The sequence below is a fragment of the Chrysochloris asiatica genome, unplaced genomic scaffold (assembly GCF_000296735.1).
Source record: "Chrysochloris asiatica unplaced genomic scaffold, ChrAsi1.0 scaffold00154, whole genome shotgun sequence".
Classification (NCBI taxonomy): Eukaryota; Metazoa; Chordata; class Mammalia; order Afrosoricida; family Chrysochloridae; genus Chrysochloris; species Chrysochloris asiatica.
In genome coordinates this window covers 443,111-456,621 of record NW_006408672.1, presented here as the reverse complement: position 1 = coordinate 456,621, position 13,511 = coordinate 443,111, and the positions used below count along the sequence as shown (strand labels likewise).

At 43.9% G+C, this 13,511-nt stretch overlaps 2 protein-coding genes across 2 annotated transcripts in view; one reads left to right on the top strand and one right to left on the bottom strand.

Annotated features, from left to right (window-relative positions):
• The window catches only part of HSF2BP (heat shock transcription factor 2 binding protein), a 324,594-nt gene extending 319,829 nt beyond the window's left edge, over nucleotides 1–4,765 (bottom strand). The window contains exons 1-2 of the mRNA XM_006870813.1: nucleotides 4,730–4,765; nucleotides 3,622–3,772 (exon numbers count right to left, since the gene is read on the bottom strand). Of these exons, the coding sequence (XP_006870875.1) occupies nucleotides 3,622–3,772; nucleotides 4,730–4,765 (187 nt within the window). The remainder of the gene's footprint in view (nucleotides 1–3,621; nucleotides 3,773–4,729) is intronic.
• Nucleotides 4,766–7,525: 2,760 nt separating this feature from the next.
• Nucleotides 7,526–13,511, top strand: part of RRP1B (ribosomal RNA processing 1B) — a 34,377-nt gene continuing 28,391 nt past the window's right edge. Inside the window, exon 1 of the mRNA XM_006870845.1 lies at nucleotides 7,526–7,652. Within this exon, the coding sequence (XP_006870907.1) occupies nucleotides 7,526–7,652 (127 nt within the window). The remainder of the gene's footprint in view (nucleotides 7,653–13,511) is intronic.

Sequence of the window (13,511 nt, the reverse complement as noted above, 5' to 3'; positions counted from 1 at the left end):
TGATATGAAGTGAGGAGAGACACACAAGAACACCCAAACTTGCAGATAGTACCCATTTGACCTAGCCTCCATGGCTTGATGATCAGAAATTGACTAGACGAAGATAAAGGAATTTGATAAAGGAAGCAAGTGTAAATTGCTACAATTTGGTCAAATTGACCTAATGGATGTTGTAGCTCAAAATACAACCAAGAGGGAAGGAGTCTTCACATCACGGATCAGACCTATCCCCTCCGTACACAGGATTGATAGGGATGGGCAACTTAGACACTGGCTGCCTAAAATGGGCTACAAAGGTGTGAAGTGGCTGGCTTACAAGTTTTCAAGAGAGAGTTTAGTTTCAGAGTGTGTGTGAAAAAGCAGAAAGTAGAATAATTTTCATCTTGTCTGGATGGGTCTGGTGAAAAGAGATGGGGCTAGGATTCTTATGATTCAATAGTGAATAACTGTTATCATGACTAATTGCAACTGTCACAAATGTAAAGGTAGAAGTATTGTAACAAAATCAGGGGAGTAGTTAATATTACATTCCAGGAACAGAGGACCCTAGGACCATGAAGGGAAAAGAGTATGAGCAGAACGTGGGACCCTATCCAGAAAAGCACCAACATCAGAGATGGAGGCAGAAATGAGGATATGGAGAGATAGAGCAACTGAGGACTCTAGATCATGAAAAGAGAAAGGCTATGTGCTGGCGGCCAAGAAGCAGGCTTGCAGATGTGCCCTTTGGTTGTTTAACTGATTATATATTCCTTGGTGTTTTTGAGTACATCCCTCCCCCCCCCCAAAAAAAAAAAAAAAAAAAACGGTCAGAAGAAATTAACAGACCCTTCACCAAATAAGACATTTAAATGTCTCACTGTTGAATGTTGCACTATCATTAGCCACTGTTGTTGTTAAGTGCCTTCGAGTTGGTTCTGACTCATACTGACCCTGTATAGGGTTTCTTGGGCTTTTAAATCTTTGTGGAAGCAGAAAGCCTCATCTTTTTCCCTCAGAGTGGCCAGTAGGCTCAAACCACATACCTTGTGATTTGCAGTCCAGCACTTATCAGATGGAGCCACCGCACTCCCCTCATTAGCCACTTGTGTGATGTGCCGTTGAATCAGTTCCAACCCTGCATAGGGTTTCTGACGAGTGTCTGGTGTGTTTGAATAGCTGACCTTTCGATTAGGAGTCCAGTGCTTACCCTATAGCACCATACCAAAACTCCATTCGCCATTTGACAGATGCAAATAAAAACAGCAATGAGATATCATCTTTCTCCAGGGATGATAGCAAAGTCCAAAAAACAGAAAACAAGAAATGCTAGTGAAGGTGTGAAGAGACTGGGACCCTGCTGCACTGCTAGTGGGACAGTAAAATGGTGCAACCACTGTGGACACGTTATAGCTCTTTCTCAAAAAGTTGGAAATAGAAAAACCATATAATCCAGCAATCCCTCTACTTGGTGACGTGTGTGTGTGTGTGTGTGTGCATATGTGTGTGTATATATATATATATATACACACATATGCACACACACACACACACAGACATAGAGAGAGAGATATAGATATATATCCATGTTCTTTGCAGCACTATTCACAATAGCAAAAAAATGAGACAACCTAGATTCTATCCAACAGAAGAAAGGTTAAACAAACTTTTGTATAATACACACAATGGAATACTATGCAGTGTTGAAGAACAACAATGAATCTGAAAAACACTGTTACACAACTTGGATGAATCGGGAAGACATTATGTTGAATGAAATTATTGCTAAGTGCAAATGAGTCTGACTCATAGAGACCCTGTACAAGGTTTCCAAGGAGCAGCTGGTGGGTTTGAACTGCCAGCCTTGTGGTTCACAGGTAATTCAGTACAATTAGGCAACTAATGAAGCAGTCCTAGAGTATCTCCATGAACCTGAATTGGCTTTTAAACTGATAGGTGACATAATGGCTTAGTTCAAATTACCAAATTCTGAATGAACAAGTCCTACCAAGCCTAAACCTAAATCAGTGCTAGAGATGAATCCATCTATCACATGTGAGCTAGACACAAGTGAGCACATGCCCAGTTGAATCTACAGATACATTCAGCAATGCAAGGCTTTCATATGGCAAGACCCTTAATTTACATAAGGGCTGATTTTATAGGCTTGTTGTTGTTATTAAATGCCATCAAGTCGATTCCAACTTATAGTGACCTTATATAAGATTACGAGAGGTGGCTGCTAGGTTTGAACTGCCAACCTTAAAGTTAGCAGTCCCGTGTTTATCTTCCAGAAACACACCAGGATTTCACATCTATAGCATGTTGTCATGTGCCATCGAGTTGTTTCTGATTCATAGCGACCCTGTATAGGGTTTCCAACAAGTGGCTGGTGAGCTTGAAACAACAACCTTGTGATTGAAACTGACCTTGTAGTCCAGCACATTACCACAGTACCACACCAGAACTCCAATTTATAGGGTTGTTGTTACTGTTGTTACAAGGAGCTCTCGTAGCGTAGTGGTTACAAATTGGGCTGCAAACCACAAGGTCAGCGGTTCCGCAGGAGAAACATGAGGCTTTCTGCTCCCGTAAAGATTTGCAGCCTCGGAAACCCTGTACAGACAGGGTCGCTATGAGTCGGAACCGACTCCACGGCACATAACAACAACAAATGTTATTGTTGTTAAGTGCAGTTGAGTCGATTCTGATCTATAGCGACCCTGTACAGGGTTTCCAAGGAGCAGCTGGTGAGCTTGAAACACTGACCTTGCAGTTCAAACGACTTTGCAGTCTGACACATTAGCCCACAGCAGAGCTCTTCAATTATCGAAAGTCTAAAATTCTATCAAGCAACTCTTCTCCAATACAAATTCATATATCCAAGTTCCTCATTCAAAGGCACCTCCCCCTTTTCTGTTTTATCTAGGACTTTGTACTGGTTCCCCCACCCCTACCCCATTCTGTCATGATTAAGGAAGCAAACCCAAAACAAACGCAAATTTCTATTTAATTGGAGTTTAATGAAATGATAAAAGTCACAGGTGGAAGCCCTGCTAGAAAGAAACTTATATCCCTCTTTAAAAAAACAAAGGCAGTGTACATACTGCATAGCAACCAAATTACTGCCTGATGAACTGCGCAGCAAAGTCACAAACAACGGTGCCAACTGCACTACTTTGAACGTATGTCACTCTCAACAGTTCTGCCCCAATCCAATCTCATCCATCAGGCTACTGAAAGGGCTCACTATGCCTCTTCCAAGATTCCCATTCCAGGGCACTGACCCATTTATAATTTTTCCCATTATGGTTATTATTCCAGATCAACCAAATTTTTTAATTCGAGTCTGTTCCAATTTTGCTTCCGACCATGACTGAACATGAGCTGGTTCAAACAGCTCGACATTTTATCTGACTCCCTCACATATAATGGAGTCCTGTGTGTGGTGCTGTGGGTTAATGCACTGGGCCACAAGGTGGGTTTGAATTGGAACCGACTCTACAGCACTTAGCAACAACTCACATATAATTATAGGGCCTACAATAGTATCTTAAAATTTGTTTATGATTATATATACTATCGCTGCTGGGAAAGATTGTTGCCATCACCAATAACTGCTAAAAATGAATCAAGACTCACTTTTTTCTACAATCTTTAACTTCTGGAAGCTTTCCAGTACCTCCCCATTTAGTATTCTGGGTAAGAAGTCCCGTATTTGCATCACTTCAGTTGTCAGCCGTTCCAGGTCCTTCTTTCTGACTTTAACAAATTCTTCTTTAGTTCCCATGTGCTAAAAGAACAAGCAGACCTTAAGATAATTACATTTCTCTTCAAATGACTAAAACTAGCCATCCAAGTCAAGTTGCTTCCTTTAACTAGCTCAAAATTGTTTCAAAACCCTGTTTTTTCTAATGTGCCTATTGCTATGTATGTCTATTATATTCTGAAAGCCAAAGCCCATACTTCCCAATGGGAGCCAGATAGAAGGGGAAGAAATAGTGTAAACAGGTGCCTTAATCTAAAAAGCCAAAGAAAATGCCAGAAACTTTTTTGCTAGCATTTCAGCATCCTGAAATTAGAAAGAAGTCACCTTTACTGGATTCCTACTACGGGTGCCAAGCCCTTTGCTGATTTCTCATTTAACATTCACCACAATCTGTTTTAGTTGCCCAGCAAGAAACTGAACAGGGAGCTCTGGGGATGTCCTGGATGTAACACAATGAGGGAAGGAGCCCTCAGGAGTTGAAGCAGCTCTGGATCCAAAGTCTTCGTACTTGCTTCTCATCCCATGCAATGGAAGTTGCAACTAAGCAACCCACGGAGACCAGATTGTCTCTAAACCTTACACTAAACCCTGAAGCACGGGGCCAAAGGCCTTAAAATGAGAACGGGATTTACGGTGGACACAATGAGATTAACCGTTTGTCTCACTCTATCATCTTCATCTTCACTTGATTTCATCCCTCATGCCCAAACTCCGGTCCCCACCCAAACCCCAGGAAGAGGCACACTAGTGTTAGCTTCTGGGGCAGACACCTCCACAGGCCTCAACAGACAATCACATCAAGCCCAAATCCCCACTCCCACCCTGACTAGTCCACGCCATCTGTGGAGAGGTCTGAGTAAATCGCCAGACCTCCACGACCACAAGACAGCGGAGCCATTTCCAAGATTGGGAAGCTCCGGTAGGGAACATGGAAGCACATGGTGACAAATGGGACACCCGGGACCGGGCCTCCTGACTGACCCGGTAGACCTCCTCAGAAATTTTAGCCTCGCCCATGGCAGATAATACTAGTTCTTCTGCCTGTGCCTGTGCCTGCGCCTGCGCAACGCTCTCTGCCTCCTCCCACTGGAAAACGCGGGAACGTGCTCCGCGGAGACTCAAGTACGGACAGCTGCAGGGCTCAAACGTGCACATTTTTACGGAGCATGCTCGGCCGAGAGGCCAAGGGGCGGCTCGGTTTCCCTTAGTTTGTCTTCGACTCTGTCGGCTTGTTGTTAAGTGCCGTAGAATCGGTTTCGATCCATAGAGACCCTGTATAGGGTTTCCAAGGAGCGGCTGCTGAACTGCCAACCTTGCGGTTCAAACCAACTTTACAGTCCAGCGCACTAACCAACAGCGCCAGAACTGTTTTAACCTTGTTAATTGCCAAGCAGAAGAGAGATGCACGTGAAACGTCAATTAAGAGAAACTGAATCATAAGCTAGGACGATGGGTTGGATGAAGAGGCTGCTGCTCTGATACGGTACCGTGTATTTCCAGGAAACTACCGGCCTGCATTCCTACTCTCTGTTGTTGTGTGCGGATGAGTCGGCTTCGACTCAGATGTATAACAAGTGTTTCCGAGGCTGTAAATCTTGAGGAGCACAAACCCACATCTCTGTCCCATGGATTCTGCTGACCTTGCAGTTAACGGCCTTACTCATAACTCACAACGCTCCCTACCAGGGATCCTTGTTGTTGTTGAGTAGAGTCTGTTCTGATTTATAGCCACCCTGTATAGGATTTCCAAGGAGTGACTGTTAAGTTTGAACTGCTGGTTCAAAGAGACCTTGAGGTCAAGTATTTTATCCTACATGTGTGGACCTGGACTTCTCCTGCTCTGCTATTTTTTGTTAAATGTCCTCAACTCAGCTCCAACTCATAGGGACCCGGGATAGTCTGACTCTAGACCCTTCTATTGTTACGTGCCGTCGAGTCGGTTCCGATACATAGTGACCCTTTATAGGATTTCTGCGGAGCGGCTGGTGAGCTTGAACCACTGACCTTGCAGTTCAAACCGACTAAGCAGTCCAGCACATTAACCCGCAGTGCCACACCGGGGCTCTGGACCCTACTATATTTACAGTTTAATCTTTCTGACAACAGGGCTCTTCCGGAAGTCTACCCAGGATTTAAAGAAAAAAACAAAAAACTAAATCCACTTCCACTTGTTGATTCCTACTCACATTGATCCTGTAGGGCAGAGTAGAACTCTCTCATAGGGTTTTCAAGGCTGTAATCTTTCAGGGAACTCCTGATGTGGAATCAGCACTGGATTGAGAACCACAAGGTTGGCAGTTCAAACCCACCAGCTGTTCCTCGAAAACTCACACTATGAAACGAAAACCGCCTCTATTGCAATTAACAACAAGAGTTGGAACTGATTCAACACTTAACAAAAACAACCTGGTTTTAATATGGAGTCTTGGTGTGGTGCTGCTGGATAATGCACTGGACCACAAGGTCAACTTGAAATGCAAGGTCGGTGGTTCAAACCCACCAGCTGCTCCTAGGAAACTTTGTACAGGTCGCTATGAGTCGGAGTCAACTCGACGGCACTTAACAACATGGTTTTAAAATAGATCCAAAGTTATAACAACTAAGATTCATTCTTTCCCTTGATGCTAGCAAGAAGCAAAGTTTCCATAGCCCATAAAAACATGTGGATGTTTTCTATGCCTAATATTAAGTGATATAAGGATGAATCCTTTTGCACAGTACTTTAACCCTTATACTTGCAGGAAGAACAGTAGTTTCTGCTAGGGAACCGCAGATCCTCTAGCTGCAAAAGGCAACCTGCAATGTGGGTCACTAGGAGCTCTAGTAGCGTAGTGGTTACGAATCGGGCTGCGAACTTCACGGTCAGCAGTTCGAAACTACCAGCTGTTCAGCGGGAGAAAGATGAGGCTTTCTGCTCCCATAAAGATGTACAGCCTTGGAAACCCTGTACAGGGTCGCTATGAGTCGGAAACCGACTCCACGGCACATAACAACAACAATATGAATCACTAAGGATCTCTGGTAGCATAGTGGTTACGAATCGTGCTGCGAATTTTAAGGTCAGCGGTTCGAAACAGCCAGCTGTTCTGCGGGAGAAAGATGAGGCTTTCTGCTCCCATAAAGATTTACAGCCTCAGAAACCCTGTACAGGGTCGCTATGGGTCGGAATCGACTCAACAGCGCTTAACAACAATATGGGTCACTAGCCGCCCCTCCAGAGATGCTTGGCAGACTATCCTTTTAAGAAATCCACAAGGACTGCAGGTGTTTCGCAATCACAGCTCTACCTAATGTGGCTGGAGAACTTCAATACAATTTAAAAACTCAGTTCCACAGTGCCATGCAGATCTTAGGGGAGCTGCAGATCAGACGAGGTGTTTTTTAAAGGGCTTTAATTTTTTAGATACTTAAAAATTACCACTTGGCTCTGCCTAGCCAAGACAAACCCCACCTCTCTGCACCGTCAAAAGTCCTGACTGCGTGTGGAATATTGGAGACCGAAAGACCGCGAAGGTGTGAAGAAGAGACAGCGCGACCAATCCTGGCCAGGCAGTTCTGCGCCAGGGCCTCCGCAGCTCTTGTTCCCAGAACGCGCTGCGAGTAGGCCGCGCCTTTGTGACATCATCAATCAGCGCGCAGGCCACACACCGCGCGCCTGCAGCTTTCCCGGGCTTCCTCAGCATTCTGCGCAGTCGCGGCCCGGGCAGCACCGTGTAGGTTGCAGCTGGTGGCTGAGGGGACCCGTGCTGCGTGGCCTGGGATGCTCCAGTTGGTACGATGGCCACTGCTATGCAACCAGCCGAGATCCAGTTTGCCCAGCGGCTGGCGTCCAATGAGAAAGGGATCCGGGACCGAGCAGTGAAGAAGCTGCGCCAGTATATCAGCGTGAAAACGCAGGAAACAGGTGGGCTTCAGTAGTCTTCGCGCTGTGCACATGGCTGGCCCGAGCAGGCTGTGGCCGCTGGGAGGGCCTGGCCGCCCGAGGTGCGGAACCCACCTTTGGGCTGGCGGACTCCTGGAGAAACAGCTCAGAGGCGATGCTGGCAGGCAGGCTGAGAAAGGGAACGGTGCTTCAATTTCAGCTTTGTGCAATGATCCGTAACATCCATTGCGTGCTTGGGTGTATCCAACACTAGCGACCGCTTGCTGTGTGTAGTCCCATTTTACGTTTGAGAAGATGAGAACCGAGAAGGATTAGTTAAGCAACTTGTAGAAAGTGACACTCAGTGAGCGCGGAAGCGGAGATGAGACTCAGGTTTGTCTAGTTCCCGAGCCTGCGCATGAGAGCACTAGACTCAGCCAGGTTTATACCCATCGTTGATGCATACCGCATACCGTCTTTTGACCAACACCTTTAGGGACTTTACAAGAAACCGCCACTACCCACAACAAACTTATTATAGTAAAGCTGAGGAGCGGGGAGAGATGAGCAAATCAAATGGAACTTATGTAAGTGTAGTGAAGGAAATGGAAAACGGGTAATATGTTAAAGGTTTTAAAAAAAGAAAGAGTCTCTCCTCTAGCCAGGCTGTTCCTGGAAGGCCTCTCTAAATTTATGTTCTGAGATCTAAAAAGAGAGGAAGCTAGTCACGCAGAGAGGCAAGAAAGCTGAGCATGCACTAGGCTTTAATGCTAGTGCCCACAAACACTGGTAGGAAGAAGAGTAAAGGAGGGTGAGGGGTTCCTAAACTGGATCACACAGAACTTTGTGATTAGGATTTTAATTGTATGGTGTGTCACTAGAGGATTTCATATCTTGATACGCTCCTGTAAACCCTGGAGTGTGCAATAGAGATTTTATGTGGTATTAAGATAAAGTTTGATTCATTTACTGTTGCTACTAATGCATTTAGTACTTAGTTGAAAGAATAGCTATTCTAACTCTTCACAGATAAGCTTATTTAGTTTCTTCTATTTTGAAGAAAAATCACCTAAGATGAGCCAGGAAAAATAAAATAGAATTTTATGGGAGATCTGCAGGCAGAAAAGGGAATGAAGACTGAAAATCTTGACTTCAATTCCCTTAAGACCTTAGTTGAGAGATTTCAGTTGTGGCACTGTAGGATAAGCACTGGACTGCTTACTGCAAGGTCAGCAGTTCAAACCCACCAGCCACTCCTCAGAAATCCTATACAGCATCGCTATGAGTCAGACCAACTCAACAGAAATTAACAACGTATGCAGTAGTGATTCCTCTCCTGAATTTCCTCAATCCCAACCTTTTCAACTTTGAGTTTAGCCAGACACCTGGATGACTCAGGCCCTGAGCAGGTTCAGAATGCCCAAAACCAAACTGATTCATTTTTCTTCTTTCCAAGCTGTTCCCTTCTGCTCTGTTCTGTTCCTTCTCTGACTCCTCTTTTATTTTGATTTTTTGTACTCAAAATCCTCTCATTCGCATATATAGCTGGACACATGGTATTATCCTGAACTGTTCTCGCTGCTTCATCTTTCTTCCTCCCCACCCCCCAGTCCTACATCTAGTGGCTGTAGTTACTTATTTCGCCTTCTGAATTACTCCACTGTTAATCATAAAACAAAACACACTGCCGTCAAGACAATTCCATCTCATAAGGACCCTGTAGGACAGAGTAGAACTGCCTTAGAAGGTTTCCAAGGCTGTAAATCTTTATATGAAAACAGACTACCACATCTTTCTGCCATGGAGTTAACTTAGTAGGTTTGAACCTCCAACCTTTCCTTTAGCAGTCGAGTGCTTAACTGTTGTGTTGCCAGGGCTCCCTTTCCTCTTTATCTCATCAGGACTAACACACCTGCTTGCTTCTTATCTAATCTCTTTATCTCCAGTTGTGTAACCCTTTAGCCTGTCCTGCACAGACTGATCCATGGTTACCTTCCTAAATCAAATCTGATCCACCATGTCACTACTGTTCTTGAAACTCAGGCTCCCCTCTCAGCACTCACCTGCTTCCTGCTTTGTTAGCAATGTGTTCCTCCTCATGGGCAGCATATCTCTGCTCTTGCTTCTCCTGTTCACACAGGAAAGAAGCCCTTTGCTCCCAACATTCAGTTCAATATCACTTCCTCCAAAAGCTTCCCCTAATTGTTGCACCCCTACTGTTTGTGATAAGTGCTTTCGAGTCAATTCTTACTCATATCAATTATCAATCCTGTGTAGGGTTTCCAAGGAGCGGCTGGTGGGTTTGAACCGCCAACCTAGTGGTTGGCAGTCAAGTGTGTAGCACTAAGCTATTGTTGTTGTTGTCAGGTGCCATCGAGTCGAAACCGACTCATAGCGACCCCATGTACAGCAGAACGAAACAATGTCCGATCCCAGGATCTGACATTGTTTCGTTCTGCTGTGCAATACTGCTTCTTAATTAGCCGTTGAGTCTTATACTGGGTGTAGTGAAGGAATTTGAAGTTTTACTCTCAGCAATCCCTGTAGCTGTTCATCAGGAATCTTTGTACAGCTTCAAGTAACTGGCTGTCGCTCTGGTTCTTTCACTGTTTGTGTTGGGCATTCACAGCCATGGAATGATGATCACTGTCCTTGGTTTAAGTTCCACTTGCCTATTCATTCATATATTCAGCAAGCATGTAGGGGCACCTGCTATATGCGGTTTTGTCTACTACTGGCATTATGGGTAGAACAATAGACAGAAATCCTCCCTGCCTGGTTTTTACTGATTTTGTAATTTTTACAATTTACAACCAACTTTGTGAATGTTTATTTGCCACATTAAATAACAATACATGTTAAAAAGAATGCTGTTCTGAATTCAGTGAAGATGATGGAGGAGTAAGTGGTTTTCCATGCTGATAAGGGTAGGATCATCTCAACTCAGTGGTGTAACTGGTGGAAGTTGTGGTTGTGGCAGTGGAGTGGGCTAGATATAAAAATCACCCCCACTTGAAATGACTTCTGTGCTCATTTTGTGGTGAAAATAACTGTTGATTTTTCTCATTTCAAAGCTTTTTGGTGTTTGTCCACATGTCTCATTTTCACATTCAGTTCATTCATTTTGAAGTAACTAAACCTATGTTGTTTTCAGAAACTAATTGTAGTTCTGGCCTCAAGAAGAAAAGGCAGATTAAAAGGACATTGGAATGAAACTACTTCACATACATAATTTGCTTGCCCTTTCTGAGTTTTGAAAAATAGTAATGAGCATTTCTCTATTTTTCATTAAATGTTTGAAAACTTAACACCTTGTTTTTGTCAACTAAATCCTTGGGTGGGGACAAATTATTGTTAACACTCATGTTGAAAGTGGTTGTTTAAAAGAAAAATGCTTGAATAGAATAGGAGATAATCATTATAACGATCCCCACCAAGTAAATAGTGTTTTTACTGTTAGAAAGTGCGTCTTACACAGGCTCAGATTTTTTGACCTAACCATAATTATCCCTAACCTGTTTTACAGGTGAGGAAACTGAAATCCACTGTTCAGTTGTCAGTTTTCTAAGGTTGCACATCTTGGGCTTAACCATGGACTTATTTCCCTGTACTTTGCTGCTTCCCATAGAGATGAGGAGTCCTGGAGTGGTGTTATGGGTTAATGCGCTGGACTGCAAAGTTAGCTTGATCCACAAGGTCAGCGATTCAAGCTCACCAGCCGCTCCTTGGAAACCCTATATAGGGTCACTATGGGTCAGAACCAACTCAGTGGCACTTAACAACCCTATAGGGTTTCCAAGGAGCCGCTGATGGGTTTGAACCACCACCTTGTGGTTCAACTCAATCTTGCGATCTAGTGCTTAAACTATAGCACCATACCAGGACGCCATGTACAAGAGCCATCTGCAAATAAATAGATACCTTTTTTTTTTTTTTCCTGCAGAGCTTTGGTGATGCAGTAGTTAACATGACCATCTGCTAACCAAAGGTCAGCAGAGCAGCCACTCCCTGGGAGCAAAATGAGGCAATGTACTTCTTCCATAAGGGTTGCAGCCTTGGAAACCGTACAGGGCAGTTTTGCTCTGTGCAGTAGGGTGGCTGTGTGGGTCAGAGTCAAGTAGACAAACAGGCAACTATTATTAAATGAAAAAGACCATTTCTGTTACACACACATATGTAACTATGTATTTCTTATATCCTTCCTACCTTGCACATAGGTATGTGAATGCATATAAAGGGGTCTGGAAAGATCCACATCCCTCAGGAAGCAGTGATTCTTCTAGGAAGGGGACTGAGATTCTGGAAGCAGTCAGCAAACCAAATTCTTAGTTGTATATGTCTCTCCCCCCGCCCCCCAACTTGCAAGGACATTCAAACCACATTAGTTTTGAGGGGAACAATTGAGACATAGCTTTATACAGGACCTCATCAATTGGCCAGACCCAATTGTTTCTCCATCTTCAGCCATCCCACCCCCTTCCTTGATGTGGGCAGGTACTTTTGTGCAGCTGTGCACTTCACCTTCCCTTCCAGCGTAGTGAAAAAGAGCTGAGGCTCTCTTAAAGCTTTACAAAAGGCTCTTCATCCACAGAGGGGTCATTGGTCCATTCCTGAGCTAGTCCTGCTACCAAGGATTAGACTTCCATCCACCAGTGAGCTTGTCCAGACCACTGCCCCCGACGCAGAGTTGTGGGGGTGACCATATACATGTCTGCTCAGCCAACACCAGGAGTGCCCAGTACCTGACCCTCATGTAGTGTGAATCATCTGTTGCTTTTAAGTGCATCACTGTTTATGTCTTTCTAGTTTCCTTTATGGGAAGCTTTTTAAAATTCCAAAAAGATGCACAGTCTACAGTAATTTCATGTCGTCTTTTTGTTAAGAAAAATTTCAAGTATATAAAAAGTACACTTATGAATCAACTTTTAACATTTACTGATACAGGTCCATTTTTCTAGTCTCTAGCCTCTCTTCCTCCTCCACAATAGAGTATTGTGAACAAGTTCCAACTACTCACTTTTATCTCCACATGCTTTACTTTACAGCTCTGAAAGATAAGGAGTTTTTTTGTTTTTTTTTTTTAAATATTATAGTACCATTATCATACCTTTAAAAAAAAATTCCTTAAAGTTATAAAATACCCAATTAGCTCCCCTTTCTCAATTGTCTCATGTCTTAGTTCTCTAGTGCTGTTATAAACAGAAAAGCCACAAGTGGATGCCATTAACAAACAATTTATTTTCTCACAGTTTGTTGTTCTGTAATCTATGAAATATTATATTTAGGCAATTTTCAGCAATATTTATCACATATTATTCTATGGTTAAAATTGATCGTTGTATACCAATTGTTGATGGAGAGCAGTGGCAGGAACCCCTGAGTGGCTCACTCCCTCTCTTCTTGGCTCCAGGATGATCTGCCAGAAGACAACTCTACTCCTTCTCCCCAAGCCACGCCACAAATGACTTGTGCACAGTCCTGAGCTTGCTCCCCCTGGGGCCTGCGTGGTGACCATAGTGGAGGACAATGGGGGATGTGTCAGCTGGCCCCGCTCATTGAGGCCTAAAGCAGTTGGTCAGCATACAGAGGAACAAGGCCACTGCCCTATGCAGACTCACCTCCTACCACGTGCCCACTGGCCTCTGGAAGAGCTGGAAGCAGCAGCTCAGCGGCAAGTTCGAAAAACCCTATTTCGTAAAGCTAATGGAATTTATTGCAAAAGAAAGAAAACATTACACTGTTTACCCACCCCCACAAGTCTTCACATGGAACCAGATGTGTGATATAAGAGATGTGTGGGGGAAGAAAGAGTTGCTGCCACTCAATAGTTTTTCATGTTGTCTAGATGGGTCTGGTTAAAAGAGATGGGGATATATTCTTATGATTCAGTAGTGAGCAATT